We start from the raw sequence: 21,595 nt of genomic DNA, 5'->3' as shown, positions 1-21,595 counted from the left end.
TTCTTTCCACTTTTATTCAGAACTGACCCTGTTACTCTAAATTTTTATACGAGGTTTAATATAAGTGACTGTCGCGGACCTGTTCACCGGGAAAGACAAGCGCCGATGCCGGGCAGCTTGCCGCCGACTCTCGTAGCGAATGTCAGGGAATGCTCTGTATATTTGTATATTATAAATAATAAATAAATAAATGACAATATAACGGCGAGGGAAGCGATTAAATTCAAACAACTGACATCCGGCTTTATTTAAAGGCACCAGGACTTAAACGCATACCGTCGAATGTACGCAGCGGAGGCGGGCTTACTTCGGGAGTCCGCCCTCCCCCCCCTCTTTTCGCCCTTCAAAGAAAGAAAGAAAGTCCTCTTGTATAAAACTTAAGATTGTAAAGGAACCTGCAAAGGACAAACGCAACCCATTATAAAGGTAAGGAGAAACTTAAAAAAAATCCTCAGAAATAGTGTAAAAATCTAATCCATCTGCGTTCCACCCCTCGGAAAAGACGAGTACGGAATCGATACTGGATCTCCTGCATTGAAGACGAACACCTAACCGACCTGTTCGAAGCATTCACCGAGGTTTTTGTAAACATCGCGCTCCGACATGTCGATAACAAGTTTAGTCTTGCTTAATAAGAGCATACTGCGCCTGAAAGTACTTCAGAAAAGAACCATTCTGCAATTTTTTCCTTCAAATTAATTATTCATATTCTTTCCAGCGGGAGGGTTTATGTAGGATCGTTCAAACGGCGCAATAAAAGTCCTTTCACCCCCTGCAGAAAGAAATTGCTCTTTCATTCGCCGCCTTCGTGAGAAGGGGGGAGAGGAACCCCCGCAACTGAGCAAATAGCTTCCCAGATTATGAAAAAGTGCAATCAATAATAATATGATGGAAATGTCAGAGAGTAAAGAGGCTCAAACGAATCTCAGGCGGAAAAAGTAAGAGACAGAATTTTATGAGAAAAGAGAACGACCATGGTTCATTTCCGAAGGGTTTTTAATTTTTCAACTAAAATTGAACTTTCCTGCATACCTTTTCCAACTACGTGTTTATTTGGTAACAAGTTGGATTAGCTGGAAATTGTTCGTAATAGCTAATTAATGATTGTAGAGATGCTAATTCATTAACTCAAATCGTCACCATAAAATTTTGATACGCGGATGCCGTCCTTTTAATCCAGAAGCCTTTCATTCAACTGGCTGCTGTAAAATTTCATGAATAAGGTCTGTGTTGCTTTTGTAATCAATAATTTTGTATACCAGTATCGACAATTCTCATGTTTGTTTGTTATGCATTTGTATTGTTCTTTGTTGAAAAGGGTGCTGATATTTCTTCTCTTTTCTTTGCAGTGTGATAGTGAGAGTGAGGACGATAAGGTAAGTGACGTCATTCATTTTCTGTTTTCTCTTTGGAGAAATATTGCTAGCTTTTATTTCCCTCATTTACGTTTTGCGCAAATGCTGTCCACGAGAGGGTCAGAGTAGGCTAGGCTAATCTTAGCGGCAAGTTCAGAAGAATCTCTAGGATGTGTTCGCGATGAGAAGATGCAATTGGTTCTAGTTATAAGATCTCTTTTTTCTACTTTAACTATAAGAATTGCAATCTCGGTGACAAAAAGAGACAGGCTTTTCCTTAAAAAAAGAAAGATAACGAATGAAAGCAATGTCCTTGACTCCGCGCATCCATGAGACGTATTGCATTCCCGCCTCTCGTCTTGTGTGAGATAACTGAATACAGCCTACGTGATGACTTTATACTAGCTAGCGATCCATGTATTCAAATTTCTAGGTTTTTTCCATGTCGAATCGCCACCCTGCTGGGCATTCCACGCGCTGGGGGGGATACGAGCGATCATGGAGGGAAGGAGAGGAGTGCAGGAGATACCTCGGGCGGGATGTGATAAACCAATAACAGCCCTAAATGATTTGTCTAAACGAGGTACCCGCGGTACAGAAAATTTCGTTTCCCACGTCGAGCGGGGAAATTGAATTTTCTCCAGCACCCCACCCCCACCCGCTCTCTCTTCTGGTAGCACACGTGGGATGCGATGAAGAACGATGGTGCAGATGTTGGGCGATGCGAACAGCGCCCCTTTCCTCCCGGCGGGCAGGTTTTGTACCGGAAAGAAATCCATTTATGACTGAGCTTTATATGGAAATAGCCAGTTAGCATTTTTACCCAGGTCCTTCTCTTCCGGGCTACATGCAAGGATGTTTGGCTTGTTGGGTAGATTTTGGTCTGGGATTTCTAAGGGGAAAGTCCTGTTAGCGACTGGGCCTACAGTATAGCGGGACCACAGGCAAAAGGAGCTGCGCAGAACCGCGCGTCCTGTGGATCTTACCCGAGCGTGGAGGGGAAGATGCGCGATGGATTTTGGCCGAAAACATTTCGTTTGCAGTTCGAATACCAAGAAAGGAAGCAGTGTTTTCGTTTTGTACCTCTTATAATCGAATGAAAAAAGTTCTTGGTACGTACAGAAAGTAAGTATCATGCTCAGTAGTAAAATTAACGGAACCAATAAGAAAAATGTCGCAAAGGTACCGCTTACCATGAAAAACGTACTATTTGGTTGGTACAGCAAAATTGAAGAAACCTCCAAGGTTGGTGAACGCTATTGAAAGATGGCTACCCTGCTTGTTCATGCGTCACATTACGTTTTTTTTCTATACACGATGCACGCTGGAAAGAATCGTTTATCCGGTAGAAAAAAAGGTTGCGTCCTTTAATGCGTTTGGTTCGGGTGGTCATTCACTTAGTGTAAATATCCCGCCAGGACCTCTGTTCCCCCAACATTCCATCTTCCCAGCATCTCCGGACCATTTCATCCTCTCGATTCTCTCCCCCTCTCACTCTACCCTCCTCCACCCCCCTCCTCTTGCAAATTGTTTTAAGAGGGAAGTCTCGAGCCATCATCAGCAAATTGAGCGCTTGTCCCTCGGCGCCACATCTATATGTAATTGAGTTGTCTCCGGCCCAAGTGACTGATTGGTTGCCCCGTTCCCATGGCTACCAAGGCGCCCAGCATCCCTTCCCTCCGAGTTCCATCTCCGCCCATCATTTTCCGGCGAACCTGACAGCGTTCGAAAGGAGAACCTTGCTTGCTCGTGCACGGAGGACTGCAAGAAATCGGATGCTGACTGGGGCATTTTGAGGTACTCGCAGGTACACAAGTTGCTAGAAACTTTCAACGGCAAATGCCCACGTACGCTCGAGTCAACTGGATAAATCAGCTTCTACTTGCAGATCGCCGATAAAGTCTGTTTACACTAGCTACCTAAAACAGCTTTTACGTGTAGATCACCATTGAAGTCACTGCTTACATTAGCTACTCACCAACCAGATAAAAGTAACTTTCACTTATAGATCACCGACAAAGTCACTCTTTACATTAGCTTATGCCTGAATCAATCATATAAACTAGGTTATACTTGTTAAATCAGCAAGAAGTCATAGTTTAAAGCAGGTTGGATCAAAATCATGATTATTATTTTTATTTAAATCGGATTTTTTTATTTATTTTCTTTGTTTAAAAACCACGCTTAAAATTGCTTGCACGGTTATTGGCACTATACATATAGATATGGTTTTTATAGAAAGGCTTTTTCTAGTAAACGCCCTTGTAAAAATATTTGAACAGTTTGACTGAAGTAAATAAAAAATATATGTAAATATACATTTTTCTGTTTCTCAAACTTTATACCGGGTGGTCCATTTATAATGATAGTATGGAATATCGCATGCAGAATGCATCCAATCGAAAAATTGCACAGAATAAAAGTTCGATACTATTGAGGGGGTAAGTCAATGCCACAAAAATATCGTCGCCACCACCCATCCCTTAGGGGGGGCGGGGGGTAAATTTCAAATGGAACATCCCCATTTGTTTTACATATTTGGATTCCGTGTTGAGAAAGAATAATTTTTTGTTTGAAAAATTTTGTAAAAAAATTGCAAACTTCGAACATTTATAAACATTTGGTAGTTTCAGATTCATTTTGTTCCCTTTATGTAATAACGGTTTTAGTTTCCGTTGAGAACATTGCATAAACGAGTTTTATTCAAAAAATTTGTGCAAAAAATTCGGCAAGAGAAAATTGTTTGCAATTTATGTTTTTGTGTAACAATAAATAATATTAATTTGTTCCAACTCTTTGGTTTCAAGGAACAATTTCATATGAACAACAAAATTAAATATGTTACTACAAATTAGTTATCATTTGAGGTACACAAACAAATGTTTAAAGGAGCAAATGTTCAAAATGATGACCGTTCTCTTCAATGCATTTCAAAACACACTGTATGAAGCTCCACACTGTTCGTCCCAAAATGTCAGGAGTGATAGAGGCACAAGAATCAATAATTCGTTGCCTCATGTTTTCTGGCGTTGTTGGAACTTCGTGGTAGCACTTTTCTTTAAGTAGTCCCCAAAGGCAGAAATCAGTCGACGTGAGATCGGGTGAACGAACTGGCCAAGAAACGGGTCCTCCATCGACCAGGAAACTTTGTGTCCAATATGGCTCGAGCCTGAATGGAGTAGTGAGTATTGTTGTTCATATGAAATTGTTCCTTGAAACCAAAGAGTTGGAACAAATTAATATTATTTATTGTTACACAAAAACATAAATTGCAAACAATTTTCTTTTGCCGAATTTTTTGCACAAATTTTTTGAATAAAACTCGTTTATGCAATGTTCTCAACGGAAACTAAAACCGTTATTACATAAAGGGAACAAAATGAATCTGAAACTACCAAATGTTTATAAATGTTCGAAGTTTGCAATTTTTTTACAAAATTTTTCAAACAAAAAATTATTCTTTCTCAACACGGAATCCAAATATGTAAAACAAATGGGGATGTTCCATTTGAAATTTCAAATTTACCCCCCCCCCCCTAAGGGGTGGGTTGTGGCGACGATATTTTTGTGGCATTGACTTACCCCCTCAGTAGTATCAAACTTTTATTCTGTGCAACTTTACGATTGGATGCATTCTGCATGCGATATTCCATACTATCATTATAAATGGACCACCCGGTATATGAACCCACTATGGAAATGTTTGTTGAGTGTGTTAGTGAAACTATAATAATTTCAGTAACTTTTCTTCCAGTGAAAATAAAACATTCTGGATGTACTATATAATTGTACCTTAAAATATTTTTATAGTCTTTGTAGCTGAATTTTGGCAATGTCCTTAATGATATTTTGCAAAATATCAGCTGCCATTTTTTTACAGTTTAATAATAATGACACTATTTACGGTTTAACATGATTATTATATTTTTCTACACAAAATGCTTGCTATCTTTGCCCATAAAAATTATTGAAGTTTATTTCAAGAGAAATGTACGTATGTTTGCAGTTTGCATATTACATTTCTTTTCGTATGAGCTTCACACATATATGTTGTTTCCTTTCTTTTCCTGTCTTAGAGCCCAATAAACACCATTAAATGATTACAAGATTAATGTACTTTCACCAAAAGTGATTGTGATATCTACAAAATCCTTATGTACATTATTCTATAAATTATTTATTTAAAGTGATTTTAGTCGCCATTGAAATGAACGTAACTAATATAAATCAATCCACCGTGGTTTAAAGTAGCTGCTGCCTGAATCAGTCAAGTAAAACAGCTAGTATAGGGTCTACCAATTTGAACGTCAGAACTTTTAAAATTAGATAGAATGAAAACCACAAGTGATAATGATTTTTTATTTTTATTTTGAAGAGCAAACAATGGCATTAAGTTTTGAACAATATGCCGTTCAAATGTCCTCCTCTGCTTCGGTGGGTGGAATGGATTGTGAATGTCCAATTTTCCCTCACGTCTGCACACATATTGAGCGGCATAGCCTCAATGGTTCGTTCAGTGTTCCGTTTCAGGTCACGAACTGTGCGTGGCTTATTCTCATAGACCTTATATTTGACATAACCCCATAGAAAATAATCCAAGGGGGTTAGATCACATGATCTTGGTGGCCAGTTCACATCACCCTTTCTGGACAGAACTCGCCCGGGGAACTTTTCCTGCAATAATTCCATTGTTTGGCTAGCTGTGTTGCAAGTTGCACCGTCCTGTTGGAAAAACACATCGTTGATGTGAAGATTTGCCAGTTTAGGCCACAAAAACTGCACCACCGTATTCCTGTATCGCTCCCCATTGACAGTCACGTGATTTCCATGTTGGTCCTAAAAAAAAATAAGGCCAGATCACGCCATTGGCCCAAAAACCACACCACACAGTCATTTTCTCAGGATGAAGGGGTACGCCCAGAATCACTTGCGGAAATGCATCTGCCCAAATCCTACAGTTATGGTGTTCTGTCGGTCGATTATGTTGACCATAAATTCCTCTCAGTGCACGAAATGTCTGTCGAACTGAACACGAATTTTGATAGTCGTAAATTCGAATAATTTCTATGCGTTCTTGCATTGTGTATCTCTCCATGATAACTTGCCACAGACTACTGCACACAGATATCACAGTTCAATCTCGTCATTTCAGTCAGTGTTGCCACAACACACGTTCAAATTGGTAGACCCTTTACATGTACATCTCTGATAAACGACCTGTATAAATGAACGAGATAAACCACGGATCAAGTCGCTGTTTACACTAGCTACTATCTAATCAAGTATATAAAGTAGCTTCGGTTCGTAGACACCTGATAAGGAAACTGGTTAAAGTTAACTGCTGCTTGAATCGACGAGATAAGGGATCTTCACTGTTAAAATCTCTACTCTGCGTGGATGAACCAGATAAACCAGTTTCTACTTGATAAGAAGTCTCTTTGCGATCTGAATCAACCAGAAAAAGCAGCTGCTGGGTGTAGATTGTTGATAAAATTCCTATTTACAGGAGCTGCTACCACAATGAACTACGTTAAGCAACTTCTACTTGTCGACCACTGATGAATTTTGCTTACGGTAGCTGCTGCCTGAATCAACAACGTATCGTACTTGTAGAATCTTGGTTGAAACTATCGCTTGCTTCCTACCATCAGCTGTACTTTCTAGCATTGTAGATGAACCGGATTCATGACATACTGGAAGAAGTGACAGTGAAAATGTAAGCGTATTATTGGAACCTAAAATCAATGAGTGACTAGATGCTGTTCATTCTGAGCAAGTAGCGTCTCTTCGAAGATCTTCAGACTCCCTTTACGGCGCAGGTACATGCTATTTATTTCAGCTCGCTGTGATCTTATCACCGCTTAATTTGAAGGAAGGTCCCGTTCGCTTTGTCGGCTTCCTCGGCGGGGCCAATATTGGATTTGCTTCCTTTTCTCTCCATCTTTTTTCCCCCTCCCAGTTTCTTCCTTTCGTGACGGATGTGGGGAGTTCATGGCGCTTTTTTTAAAGCTCCGAAGCAGTGGGTGATCGTTAGTCTCCCCTTTTCCTCCTTCCACGGCCCCTCGGTGTATCACATTAAATCAAATTTTAGCGTCGCCTCGCTTTTCGAGATTTCGTTTGACATTCAAAAGGCGATGCCTTGTCTCCTAATGCGTTTTTCGGCGCACGATCTTATTTTCCGGCGTTGACGTGGCTTGAACGCAAAGTGTGTAGGGGGGGGGGGGGACGGGACGTGATTCGCAGTCTGGATCATCCGCCTTTCTCCTTCTCCCTCCCAAAATCTCCTCAGTGTTGGCACTTCTCACAATAAGGAGCAAAGGGAAAGTGTGCGTGAAAAATCCCCGCCGTTATTGGATTGATCCATTCCAGAAGGGGAGGGGTAGAAGAAGCGGAAGGTTTCCTTACATCTTTGCAGATGCGTCTGGTGTGGACCTCCGTCTCATGGTGTGTGGTAGTGGTACTTGAGTGAAACTAAATGGAACTAATACTCTATCTAGTGAGAGATATAAAAGTGTTTCAATTTCAGAAGTCACTTTATGGAGAAAATGGCTGCTACCTAGACCTCCTTTTGAATTAGTAGCAGCCACCACGAGTTCTTGCAGAATAAGTAGTTGCTACAGAGAGCTCCTAAAGAGTCGGTAACCTGCTGCTCCGGAGTGTTTGTCCTGGCTGGGTAACCTGACCATGCGTGGAGCTCGTCCCGGGTGGGTAACCTGCCCATTCGTAGAGCTCGTCCTGGGTGGGTAACCTGCCGATGCGTAGAGCTCGTCCCGGGTGGGTAACCTGCCGATGCGTAGAGCTCGTCCCGGGTGGGTAACCTGCCGATGCGTAGAGCTCGTCCCGGGTGGGTAACCTGCCGATGCGTAGAGCTCGTCCCGGGTGGGTAACCTGCTGCTACGTGGAAGTCTTCCAGAGTAAGTAGATTTTAGGTCCTTAGCAATTAAGTACTAAAGATTCTAGAGAACATGAAAGCATCTATGCTTGCATCTCACCCCGCGTACCAGCAAGACTCTCAATGGATATGGAGCCATACAGATTTTCAGACGGAGGCCTAGGAACTTGGATAGCCTCTTTTATATTAACCAAGCAATTGGAACTCTCAGAGTACCGTAGGAACTATACTAAACTAGTTCTTAGGAAGTTTGGGCGTTGGACACGTTGCGTTGTTTTTAAGTCTTGTCAGTTTACTGCATCATGAATGGTGTGGCAATATCGTTGCTTTTCTACTGTAAGGTTGTACTCTAAGGTAGCCACACTGCTCGAGTAAGCCTTCCCAAATGAAGTAGGGCTGGCAAGAGAAAGATTGCCTCCGTTTAGGGAACACCCATCATCCTGAAACATGGGTGGATATCGGGATCAACTTAACCCCGTGGCTGAGCCGGCTTTAATAACAACCATTTGCCTCCAATCCTTCAGCATGGCATTATGTGATCTTCCGCGCCAGCCTCCTGGGTTGCTTTAATTAGGTACAGAGTTGCAGTCAAGGTGCGTTCTCTACATTTTTCTCCTCTCTCCCCTCCCGCAAAACTCCGTATATTGTCTGTGGTTGGTTTTTGTTTTTGATGGACGTCACAACTGTTGTACCGTGGGCTCTTTGCAACATGCCTACAAAATTGTAGTTTCTTTTTGAGTTTGCAATTGTGTCGTTGGCTATTCGCTAATGTCTCAGCAATTGTAGCGATAATTTTGGTTTATATGTCACGGTTATTGTTACGTCTCAGCATTTGTAGCGTTAGCCATTTACTTCATTTCTCAGTAATTGTACAGTAGATTGATTCATTGGTTTGGTTTATTTTACTTCTCTTTTCTGCCACTTTTGGCTAATCGCGAAGATGAGGATGAGTGATGATATGAAGAAACTGATGAAGGGACACTCACATAGAACACACATGCCCAGGCCGGGATTCGAACCCGGGACCCATGCTGTCACCATCGGTCACCCACTTCCCCCCCAAGTATGTGGAACTGCCTTAAATGCTCCTCGACCTTGTGACTGTAGCGCGGTGTGCTAACCACTCCGCCACAGAGGTCGCCAATTGTACCGTTACATGACTGTGCAATCGTATTTAGTGTTGCCCACGAGACGAGACTTTGGCCTGTCTCGTCTCGTGGAAATGCTGCCTCGTCTCGAAAATATTCGTATGTCTCGGAACACATGATCAATCTCGTTTCGTCTCGAATTTTTAAAAGCCTGTCCCCTCTCGTCCCGTGGGCAACACTAATCGTATTGTAATATAGCAAGGGTGCCATTGGATTTTTGGTTCACGTCAAAGCAAATGTACCAATGTCTCTTTGACGTACCTATACCTCGGCAATTGTAGCGTTAGTTCCTCACTGTCAGTACTTGTACCTTTTTAGTGTACGTTAGATTAACTGCTGGAAGTTGTTCATAGCAATTTTCAGACCAAGTACAAAGGGTTACTTACCGTTTGTCAGTAATTTGAGTGTCCATCGTGGCAGCACTTGGCGGTTCGTTACGTGAGCCAAACAATTGAATAAATGTTCGTGGGTGGCTCTTTCTGTTAATCTCTGCAACCAGGATCTTGTTAAGCAGCTTCTCATTCCGTGCGAGTATTCTGGAAAGGTCGAGGTTTATTCTCCCAATGAGCAGAGGGCGCCGGTGCACTCTTGTGGGATTTGGCGTTTAAGTGCTGTTTGTCCTTCTTATCACGTTTTCCTCCATCGAACTTCACGGACTTCTTGCTAATCCCCCGAGGCGAGGCCTGGAAAAGAAGAGAGGAGGGAGGGGAGGGGGATTTTATTAGATCGATGATTGTGGGGATCTGGTCCCCCTTGGCGGATTTCTTGCGTTCTGTGCCACAGGTGATGCATTTCGGGGCCTGGCCCGCCTCTTGTTTTCATTGTCCGTGCGCACCGCGTCAATAATTCCCAAGATTACGGGTCGTTTTTAAATTAACAAGCCGTTATCCTTGAGAGAAGCGACCCACGCTGCTCGCATGCTGCACGTGGATGCATAACCTCCAGGGGTTTAAAAAAAGAAGATGGAGCGATCGGAGTGCTTTTGCGTGTTTTACGCCCGGTTAAGGAATTAAAAGCGATTCTCCCCTCTTCTGTTTTATAACGCGTCGCAATCGTCGCTTGCGAATTTACATTTCAACTCCTACCCCTCCCGTCTCGCGCGCTTTTGTAGCAATAATACTGTTGTCGCGCAAAGAGCGGGACATTTTGCCGCTGTCTTCCTCCCTTGTTCGTTAAAGTATCTCTCCCCAGAGGAGGCGACGGTCGCCGGTTTACACGTCGTGGCTGTTTTAAAAGCGGTATTTGAGTTTCATTTTGCTTGACATATCCTCCCTCTCTCCCTCCCTCTCTCTCTCTCTCTCTCACACACACATACACACACAAGCTCGTGCCGTTTTTATATACATATTCTACTGTCGTTTGTTTTTTGTTTCCCTTTCTCGGCGATGTTTATTTTGCACTTTTTCTTGTTCCTCTTCCCGCAGCTCTCTCGGGTTCTGTTACGTTTTCTCCCCGCCTCCTTTTTCCTACCCTTTTATTCTCGCGAAAACCTCCCGTCCGGGTCTGGTGGGTCGGGTGTGCTCCCGCTGGGTCGAGGAGCTGCAGTGTTGCAAGCTGCACGCAGTTCCAACTAGACTTAGTTCTCGTTTCAGTTCGTATATTTTTGAATATTAATAAGGTGAACTAAAAAAAAAAGATTGTCGATATCTCTAGAATTAGTAGGAACTATGAAATTTAATATGCTGAGAGGCTTACTGCGACAGACCTCATTTCGCGATCCGGACATATACAACCAAAACGGAAATTCTACCTCCTTCATGCCTTATGTTTACTCCGGCTATCTCAGGACCTCTTGCAACAGTGTTGCTAGTTTTGCTGTTTTTATACTACGGCAACGCTGTTATGTGGTACTTGAATCGCCAGAAATTTTAGTCTAGGAAACCTGAATCTATGATTTGCCAATAGTAAATGTAATAATGAATTTTACAGTAGCTCCCATGTAGCAATCACCGGAAACTCGAACTTCTATGTTTTCCAGCACAGCAATGCCGGGTGTATTCAATACCACTTTGCCAAGTGCATGCGTTCGACAAGTTTTCCTCAAGTTTGCCCCCACGTCACAATGGAGTTTGGAGAACAGCTTCTTATCCTGGAACTTCTCGCGAATGTATGGCACTGCGGGTTCCTTCCGGACGTAGAAATGCGTATATCTTTTATGACACCCTGTATTTTGTGTAGAGAGCTCTAGAACCATTGCTGTTAAAATGCATTCAAGCGCAAAATCTCTTGGATCGACTTTCTTGTGTCTTACGTGGAAGGTTGTGGAGCGCTACAACTTCTGTCGACCGTTCTGTTACCATGAAAGACATAACAAAGCTCGCAGAAGGACTGAGCCTTTCTACACTATCCGGTGTGGCTAGTCCGGTTTTGGTCGACAAGGCAAGCAGACGAGTGGTAGATCTTTGGTGCGAATTGGTGTCTTTACACTCTCCGGTTCCGGTCTCTGCGCAGATTGCAGCCGGAGAAGTCGACTGGACTAATCTGGATATAATGCTAGTCTTCAAAGCAACCTCACTTTACTTCAAAGAGAGTTCCGAAAGATCAGTTTTCCCTCTTACACCCATATATCAGGTCCACGTGGAGTCCAGTAAATCCTCCCCTGAAACCTTTCCCACCAATAGTGTTCGTCCAAGATCTGACCTTATCCTGTCAACTCCACGTGGAGAAAATGAGATGTTGACAATTCGGTTTCATTAGAGATTACTGAACGTGAGGTTGCGATTGCGTTATCTTTGCTAGGTTGTGTTATTGTTTTCTGCTATTTTGTTTATAGAATATAAATACCATGGGAGTAATACGTCGCAGTGAGTGAACAACACTGCAGGTAAACGTGGCAACAGCGCTCGAGAAAAGATACGTGTCCGGTCGGCTTCCTCTGAGGTTGTGTCAAACGATGCGGAACTGGTGTTGCTTAGAAGACTAGCACTATAGCGGAAGCCACAAGGGCACGACTCTTGTCACTGTATTTCCTCGCATGAGCTTCAGAAGAGCACCCCGAACCGGCAGAGGAAAACTTGACGCAAACCAGAAGGATTGTAGCCGAACTTCGTGGCGGAGTGGCTGGCGCTACTACGCCGGTGGTTCCGGGTTCGAATCCCTGCCTGGGTGTTCATCCTTATCTTCGCGAATAGCCAAAAGTGGCATAAAATGAAAGAAAGATAAAACAAATCAATGAACCAGAAGGATTTTTATTGCTTTCTGTTTCTTGTCGGAGCCGGTCAAACCGGATATGTTCAAGCGGTCTTGGTCTCACGATAAGAGAACAAAGTTGGAATTCTATTTTTCTGACCCTTGATCTGGAAAGTGGGGAATGAGACATGCAAGAATCTGACGTGTGGCAACACCGCTTCTTGCACTTGAAAACCCCCATATCTGGAAACCAAAAAATCAGGCTCTGTTCTCTCATCTCACGGGATGCCTTCTTAGACCTCTTTCACAATGTCGAGTTTTGCGGATCCCCCCCCCCCCCCAAAGTAAAGCAATGCTATTCATCATGAATCGGGATGCGTATTCTTTCATCAATTTCATTGTACCATCACTCATCATAGTGCGATTAGCTAAAAGAGGCAGAAATGAGACTCAAAATAACGAATATCAAATCAAATGAATCGGGATGCTGCTGTTGTAATATACTTTCCCTGCCAGGGAAAGTTTTTTTTTTCCTCCTAATGATCCCCTGCCCGCTTATCGTAGACCTGAAATGTGAGCTTAATTCACGCCAACGTTCTACTACTCAGGTTTCCGTACCGACCCAAACCTGACCGGCGATACCCGGTAGTGTGAACCGGGCCTTAGACTCGTTGCAACTTCCCTATCTTTACTCTCCATGAGTTGGCAACACTGTTCAAGAACGTTAAACCTCTCCCCTCCGGTTTCTTCCCCTTCCTTCACCGAACCCACCCCCCACCGCTGAGTCTGAACTCGGTAGCGCTTTTCCCTCCTCCCCCGACCCCCCCTCCCCGCCCCCGGAGTGTGTCTTCATGGTTGCCTGTAACTGGGATCATTTCCATGCGCTATCATCCGCTGGGGACCGTATCAGCCGTGTTTATTGCGGCACTAAAACGGCGAGTGGTCTTTCAAGGGGAAGTTATGTTCGTTCTTTTATTACGACACGCGGCCCCGTTTTACGCTGCTCTACGACAAAGTTACTGTCTATTCTTTAACTTTTACGATATTATAAACCCGACTAAATTTAGGCGAGCAGCCATCAAAGTCCGCGTCTGTAATTTTACGAGGAACCCCTCAATGGGCGATGTTTTACAGGGAGGAAGAAAAAGAACCCCCCCCCCCCTACTCTCAGTTTCTCGGGTATAAATCGGAGCGGGGGAGGCGATGTAACGTTTCCAGCGAAGAAAAAGAGGGAGAAGAGTGTAGCGTTACAAGTCGATAAACGCGAGCTCATCCCATCTTGCTCAGCGTTGATAAGACAGCGCTTCCACCTCTTGTCGCTATTAATTAGGAGGGTTACGACCCGGTGATAATGTTGGCCAAAACCTCCCCTGCGTCGCCTGGGCGCGGACGAAGGAAGGGGAACGCCGCGGTGCTGCTATCTAGCGGAAGGTAATGATACTATCGCGGTGGGTTTTAATGAGCAGGGTTGCCCCCCCCCCCCTTTCATACTCGCTCTAGCGCGCGTAAAAGTCTGGCGGAATCTACATAAAAGTGGTGGGTCGAAGGGCGGTTGGACTTTTTTTTTTATGTATTAGTTCGTGGGTGGTTTTGACTGCCGTCGCAGGCCGTAATCGCGGCCCGCTATTGGTCCGCGTAACGTTCCTCCTCCCCCAATCCGATGAGCGCAACGTTACGAGCCCTCTGCCCGCCTCATAAAATTACCTGTTTATGAACATGATGAGTCGCCCCCAAAGTGTTTAGGACCGTAATGAAAGTCGGCGCTGCGGATGCTTTGCCGCTCGCTCCGCCCTCTACGTTAGATTGAGAGCAAGGCCGCCGGGAGGCGTTGCGTTCGCCTCTGTCGATTGTTTTTCCTGAGCATGTTCCTAACCACCTATTTATTTTTTTACGCTTTGCTATCCAAGGTCGAGACAGTGAGGAGCCTGGGTTGTATGATTCGCATTTAGACATTGGATAAGCAACCGGAACGCAAGCAAAGTAATGGAAAAGTATGAAAAGCGGGAAGCAAATTGTAGAATCCACAAGTCTCCGTCGCCAAACTTTCTGCGAGCAACCACGTGTTGAGGGGAAGTATTGCCATCCCTCCGCAGAATAGTCGTTTCTTCAATATGTGGCTATGGTTCACACACACTGCAGTTCGAAAGGCACAGATCACGCAAAGTGATACATCACATCTAAGAACATTTACAGAAGGTTTGCGAGAGAGACTGCGGTGTGTGTATTCTTTATGTTGCATTGCAACTTGACGCGCAGGAAGCTAATTGTTTCTTTAATTATTGTCGTTAGTGCGTCAAATTACTATTCGTCGTTTTTCTACCTCTTCAGTTGATTCCGACGATAGAGACAAATGATGAACTGATGAATGAAATTAATTATACATCCAGGTTTCGAACCTGGGACCTCTGTCTTCGTAGCCCGTTAGGCTGATCACGGAGGCTGTCAGTCGGTGTACATTTTCAAGCCATGTTTCTTGATTTGTTAGAGTACCCGTTGACTTGTAGATAACGAATTGAATCTTGAAAGTAGCTGCAATTTTCGTAATGTTTGCGTGTTCATGTTGAACCGAAATAATCTGCGACCAGCTCCTCGCACCAGAGGCGTGGCGTGCATGTAACCGGTGTTACCGCAGGTAACAGCAAAATGTAAAGAAATTAAAAAGTTTTTTTTTCTCAATAAAATAACAACATTGTTAAATAAGTTAACCGACAGCGTTGCAGTTGAGTGTATATTGCAGAGGACATTTTTTCTGCAGCCGACAAAAGCGAAGAGAGAGGCCGTTCTGCTACCCTCTAGAGGCAACAAGAGGAAAGGGCGCCAATGAAAGGGAACAGCAGGGCGGGGAGAGACTTGGAGCCAAGTGTGCTAGGGGGTTATTTATATGCCTGTTTAGGGGCCCTGTTGCCGCTGCGGCGTACCGGATCAGCAAGTGTTGTCACAATGGGGATACTAAAACGGGGATACTATTTCTCTGAAGCAAGAAGAGCTAGACTGCAAAGCCAAAGCTGGATTTAACTACAACTGAGACAGTTTAGTAATAGACGAAAAGATAAGTACTTGATGCGATTCGTGATCGGGACAAACCTTGCTCCAAAAAACTAAGTTGGCAACAGTAGTACGTACATCTGGACTTCCCTTCCACCACGTCACTGCACCATCCTCGTATGACGTAACTACGAATGCCCCTCCCACTCATGATTTTGAGCATGCGCTGGAAACCACGGCGCATCTTACATCAACATGTTTCCTAACACACAATTCAATTATTAGGCGCAAGAGGGCATTTCTGCGCCGGAAAGGGAATACCATACCTATGGATCTAAAGAGATATTTTGGGCCAGTGAGGTGAAGATAAAGGGGAATTCTGTGGCTATGTAATTTATGAACGACAAGGGAATGTTCATAGGCAGTTACACCAGATAGGAAATTATTATGAACAGAAAGGGAATTATTTGTGAACAGAAGTAGGGACTTTTGCGAACAGAAACTTACTATTTACACCAGAAAGAGATGTTTGAGAATGTGAATACTACACGGCAGAAAGCGAATATTTTATGCCTGTCGGGGGATTTAATATTCCGCTTAGGGTTACAATACACACAACTGTTGCTTCTTGTGCGAAGCCACGTACAGTGAAACCTTTCAGACTCAAAAGTCATCTTCCAACGCCAGAAGAACATAAAAAAACTGTCCGCGAACGAAATTCCTTGCCACTTTTAATCCCGAGCCGTAACACCGAAACCTACTTGAGACACTTTACACTTAATCCGGAACGTCAACGCCTGAACGCACCCTAAAGTATGTTTTTGCAGCCACGGATAAGCCGATAAGTGACTCCAGCACACGCGAGGCAATCTATCGAAAGAGGGTCGTAAAAGAATCGGCCGCGAGATGGAACCACTGTGTTCCGGTACACGTTAATGAGTCATGAACGCGGGCTTTAAGGTAAAAGCAGGGACAAGTGGCGGTGGCGCCCTCAGACGGGGCGGGAGTGGAAAACAAAGTGACGTCATAAACCCGGACTGTATCCGCTCCGGCGCGCAGAAATTCGCGATCGTAAACCTGTTTATGTGGCTCTGGCGCAGATAACCATAAACCCGTTTTGCGTTACGTTGCCTTCCCCCCTTTCTCGTCTCACGGTTTCATTGCAGGCCTGAAAATTGCTTTTACTTGGTAAAACGGCGCTCTGAAAACCAGGAACTGCTTCGCTTTAGATTAGCAACTTCCCCCTCCGTGCGCTGTCCATTGTTAATGCGTCATTGTTGGGTTGGAAATCTCAACAGGCGCGAAATGACGTCATGAATTGAAAGGGAGTTGGCTGCTGAATCTTTGTAATGCTATATTCCCCCCCTCCCCTTCCCTCAAACGACTGGCATCCATTTCAGCAACTTAAATAAAACAACTCTTGATTCACATCAGGGGATCACGGTGGCCTACGTGCGTAGCGAAACAAATGGCAGTAAAACGTAGCCGAACGTGCTGCGACGTGAGGAGATTCCAGCCAGCCAATTAAAACTTTGCGCTCACTTCCTCCACTAACTTCTTCAGACCGTAGTGCCATGCTTCCACTGCTGCCATCTGTGTCGCGACGCGAAACTGTTTCCACTAATGGCTCGCAGTGGATGCAAGGAGTTTAACGCAAACGTTGTGCTGCGATAGAATATTTAAATTCAGAGTCACATTTCGGTGCGTTGGAGATCGGTTAGTTCATTGAACTCTCCAGCCTAACTATTGCCTATTTTTTTGAGGGGGGTGGTGAGGGGTCAGGAAATGGTTCTTCAAGTCCTAGCCCTGACTCATTCTCATCCAACAGGTCGGTAGGTGCCGGGGCTTGTCGCGAGTCGATATTTTCCTGGAGATGAGGCCTGCTCGATTAAAATATTCTTAAAGTTGTGCTACAATAAGACGCATCCTTCAGACCCTTGAAAATTATACTGGCGTGTGGAAGGGCCTAAACCCTCAGCTGGCCTTGAGAACTATTAGTGTCTGCCACTCCTCGTATTCCCTAGTCTGTCTGCAATCCAAGTTACGAAGTAAGAAATATAATTTATATCGGTACTGGTGAACCCGCCGTATTTGTGAAAGAGCGGTCTTTTATGCACGTGTGAGGTGTAGAGCGAGCAGCGGTACCGTAGCGTAGTAAGAGGCGTGAGCGAGGCTTCGTCCGTCGCCTTCGTGTGGTGGGAAACGTCTCGTCCTGTGAGTAACCGTGCAGTGTTGTATACAGGGGGTGGTTCCGTAAAAAGTATAGCTCTTTCCTCCGCAGTATTTTTTTTGTCTCGGAACTTAAGCGCATTGGAATTTAGTGTGCAGGCGAGAAGTTCGCACAGTACGGAAGGCTTGCTGGCAGAGGTTTATCCAGAAGTTTGGTGTGGGGGTAAAAACAAATGGCCTTTGTGGAAACATTTAGGAGGTTTGGGGGGGGGGGGGATAAATCGGTGCTCGCTGACCTTCACTGATCAAGCTTGATTCACACACGCACACTCAAAGTGTTAAGAATATGTGATGAGAGAGGGGGTGCAGTGTCCAGAGGGGAAACAACAACCAGCCTGCTTGCATCTTATACTACGCACCGCAGTGTATTCTCAAATCACTACTTTTAATGGGACCTCCACCACCAGGAGCGGTGATTGGGTGCCGAAACCTTTCTTAATAGACAAGGCTTAGCATTAAGAAACCATAGTGCGGGGGCAAAAGTTCCCCCACGCCCCTATAATCGCCACCACTGTCCACCACAACTCTGCTTTCCTCGCTCAGATTACTATCGCTCCTGGAAGGTCACGGATTATATATGTGCACCTGTCTCTGTCGTACAAATATTCCAACACTGTAAACAGCAATATTACATACTATTTTCGTTTACTTTCATTATTTTTATACGCAATATTCAACAGTACTCATAATAACAAGTTTGTTTTTGCTCCTTCCAACACCGGAAATATGTTTGAAGTGTCTTAGGCTATACATTGCATGGATAGCAGAGACATCTGTCGGAGTGTCGATGAACTGCCAGCACCTTACATTCATTGCTGCTTGGTAACAGTTGAGGAGTCTTCTTCTCTATAGTCTTTGATGTGGAGATTACCTTCCGACCAGAAGGCAGGTTTCATTTTTACTCCCTGCGCCACTGTCTACCGAGTTTCGACCAATCAATACTCGCCCCGCATGGTCGGAACTTGTGCTCCCATGATCCTCTTCGCCTTAAATCTCTCCCACCCCCTCTTCTAACAGTTTTTGAATAAAAATCACAGGGTGCTGATGAAATGTGTGGAAGCGAACGTTTACCGGAGAACGGAGGGGGGGAGATGCCCATAATGATATGAGGAACAGATTAAGCGTATAATTGACTTAAAAGGCAATTTGGAGCGAAAGCTTTCCTTCTAATGGAACCCGCCGAGCTCTTCTAATTAATGTGCATTAGCGGGACTTCCGAAGCGGGGTCGGGGAGGGGGGTGGGGCTGTTTTGGGGGTAGGTGGCAGCTTTCTGAATTCTGTTACGGCCTGACCCCCACAGGATTATATCCCTCCACCCACCGAAACCCGCTCTTCCGTTAGCGTTGTCAAGACGATCGTACCAAAAAGAAAGAAAAAGGGACTGCTTCTATTTCATTGTTTCTGTTCGTAATGTTATCAGGGTTGCCAGCGAACGCGTTTTTTATGAGAGAAAAGTAACAAAAAAGTCGTTGTTTTATAATTCGCGATTAAAATTACCACCTGAGCGCGTTTCGCTTCCAATATGGCCGCTCTATGTAGGATAAATCTTTGTTTACATTCAGTAGTAGTACGTAATAGCAACGTATTGTCATGGCTGGTATGGAAGAAACGTTTAAATTACGCTATATTTTTAAATATTACGAATGAGATGTGAAATCCAGGGGCTTTAACGAAGGTGAAGTTGTGCTGAGAACGAATCATTTAATTATGATAGGCAAGAATATCACGAAAACGCAGACGAAAGTAATGTATACGCACTGGTGCTGTGTTGTTTAATCTGCATCTCGGATTGTAACTGGGGCTCTCGGAAATGATTTGTAAATAAAGCAATTCACCTGTATTTGCAAAGCTTTGGCAGGAGAAAAATGTAATCATATCGTTACAGTTTTTTCCCCACAGAGGCAGGCTGGTTTAATAATAAACACAAGATATTAATAATAGAATTCACAAGTGTATCGAGGCTATCTTCACTGAAAAAGGACTTACCGAATGAAACAGCAACATTAGCATGTCGATTTTCTTTTCCTGGTTACCTTTATGATTACAGACATTAATTACTTCTCCAACTATTTTCATCTTCGCACTTAATGGACTTGCACATGTTCCAAATTGCATACATAATACCACAGACAAGGTCTGTGATAATACATTGTTTTCGAAAAAGAAAAATGTTTCATTGATAAGGAACAATTTAAAACTTTACTTTCATGGCAATGGAATCATCTTTCGGATGATAAAGTGAACAGACTCGTACATTCTTCGTAATTTCCTTGCCGCATTTCAATGTTCACCCATGTCAATCTCCTGTCAATCAATTCTGTTTTCCTCGATTTATTTACACATTTCATTTTCGTGATTCCATGGGGGTGGAAACACATGTAAACTTTTCACTTGTCCTGACCCACAAAACGATTTGGAGCGAAACACTGAACAGTACACGTTACTCTTTCGAATATTTCCCATGCTTTGAACGACTTCAACACAACATCGTATACTACAGAGAGCAGTTCCGGAAAATCCCACCAGATGGCATATCGGATGATTTTAATCGCGAATAGTGTGATAATGAGAAGGCGAATGCATAGTACCACCAATAAATACATCTTTGACTCCGAAAAAATTGCAAACTTAGGTCCCCTCCCCCCATTCTTTCAACCACATTGTTAACCCTGGGGTGAGGGCAATGAATGGCGTGTTGACTCAGTGTTGCTAATGTTATTGTTTTGTTATTACTTTAACACCTTGAAAGTTCTACGATATTTGAAGCACCGCAGATATTAGCTGAATGAGTCGGAATGTAATCACTGACGTGGATACATCTACATTCCCCAGTACTAATACCAATATCACGAATGTAAGTGTACCTGGCAACACTTTTCCAATCATCGCCGAGGACTCCCATTTTCAGCTATAGATAATGGGAAATTTTGAGTCTAGAAAAATTACGCAAGAAAATGAAACTATTTTATGGAGGTCGTTCGTTGCTACGGCAACGGTAAACAAAGGGAGTCAACATAAAGGGTAGAAATATGAATAACTTTATGCAAGATGGATTTGTATTGATATTAACCAAGGACAGAATGATGGGATATAAGTTCATAGCTGACGCAAATTCTGTGCGAAAGTTTGACTAACTATTTATGGCGACAGGCGGGGTAGTCGTGAAAGAGGAGAATATATTGAGGTTAAAGAATATTGACGTGTGTGGATAAATCACTCATGGGGGAAGGAACTGACTTGCTCATTGGACGACAGTGGCCACTTCATTATCTTCGTCATTAAATAGTTAGTCAAGACTTCAAATTTTACTTGCCACGAGAAAAGTCGATCGAATTCAGGAGTTTCGTCCCGCATCGTTGATGTAGTCAAGACTCCTGACTTTCATCCACCAGTTGAAAATGCGGGCGTCATAGGATTTGGAGGTGGTTGTCTTTGTGGTAGCAAAACCCTTCACGGCTTCTCAAGATTCATTCGAAAAGAAGTCATGAACTGCAGAGCCTGGGTTGGCGCATACCGAAGGGGACCCTTGCGATTAGGATATTTCGTGTTATCAAGACTGGCGGAAAATGATCAATAAAAGTCAGTTTTTAATTGTCTCTAATTTGTCAGGTTGTTCCTATTTTTAATTTTTTTTTATCGCTATGACTGAAATGTGATTGTTATTTGTTTTTGTTAAAACTACACGACTTCTCGGCGAAATGAAATTTATTTCAGTCGAGCTAATGTTAACACATTCCATTTCACCTAACCTAACAATAACAGTTATTGTACCGACAAAGTATCCTAGCCATGAAAGCTTTTCTTCATCATTGTTTTTCGAAATTCTTGAAGGAAATGTAATATTCCCATTTGAAGAT

General features: G+C 43.6%; 1 protein-coding gene across 3 annotated transcripts in view; it reads left to right on the top strand.

The window, feature by feature from the left end:
* tay (tay bridge kinase) overlaps positions 1-21,595 on the top strand; it is a 624,643-nt gene that overhangs the window by 450,037 nt on the left and 153,011 nt on the right. For all 3 annotated transcript variants that reach the window (XM_083123369.1, XM_083123368.1, XM_083123367.1), the window contains one exon: positions 1,350-1,376. In XM_083123369.1, coding sequence (XP_082979495.1) covers positions 1,350-1,376 — 27 coding nt within the window. The remainder of the gene's footprint in view (positions 1-1,349; positions 1,377-21,595) is intronic.

The sequence above is a fragment of the Lepisma saccharinum genome, chromosome 6, assembly GCF_977018435.1.
Source record: "Lepisma saccharinum chromosome 6, izLepSacc3.1, whole genome shotgun sequence".
Lineage (NCBI taxonomy): Eukaryota > Metazoa > Arthropoda > Insecta > Zygentoma > Lepismatidae > Lepisma > Lepisma saccharinum.
Note: the sequence above shows the minus strand (reverse complement) of the source record. Positions and strands in the feature narration are given on the sequence as shown.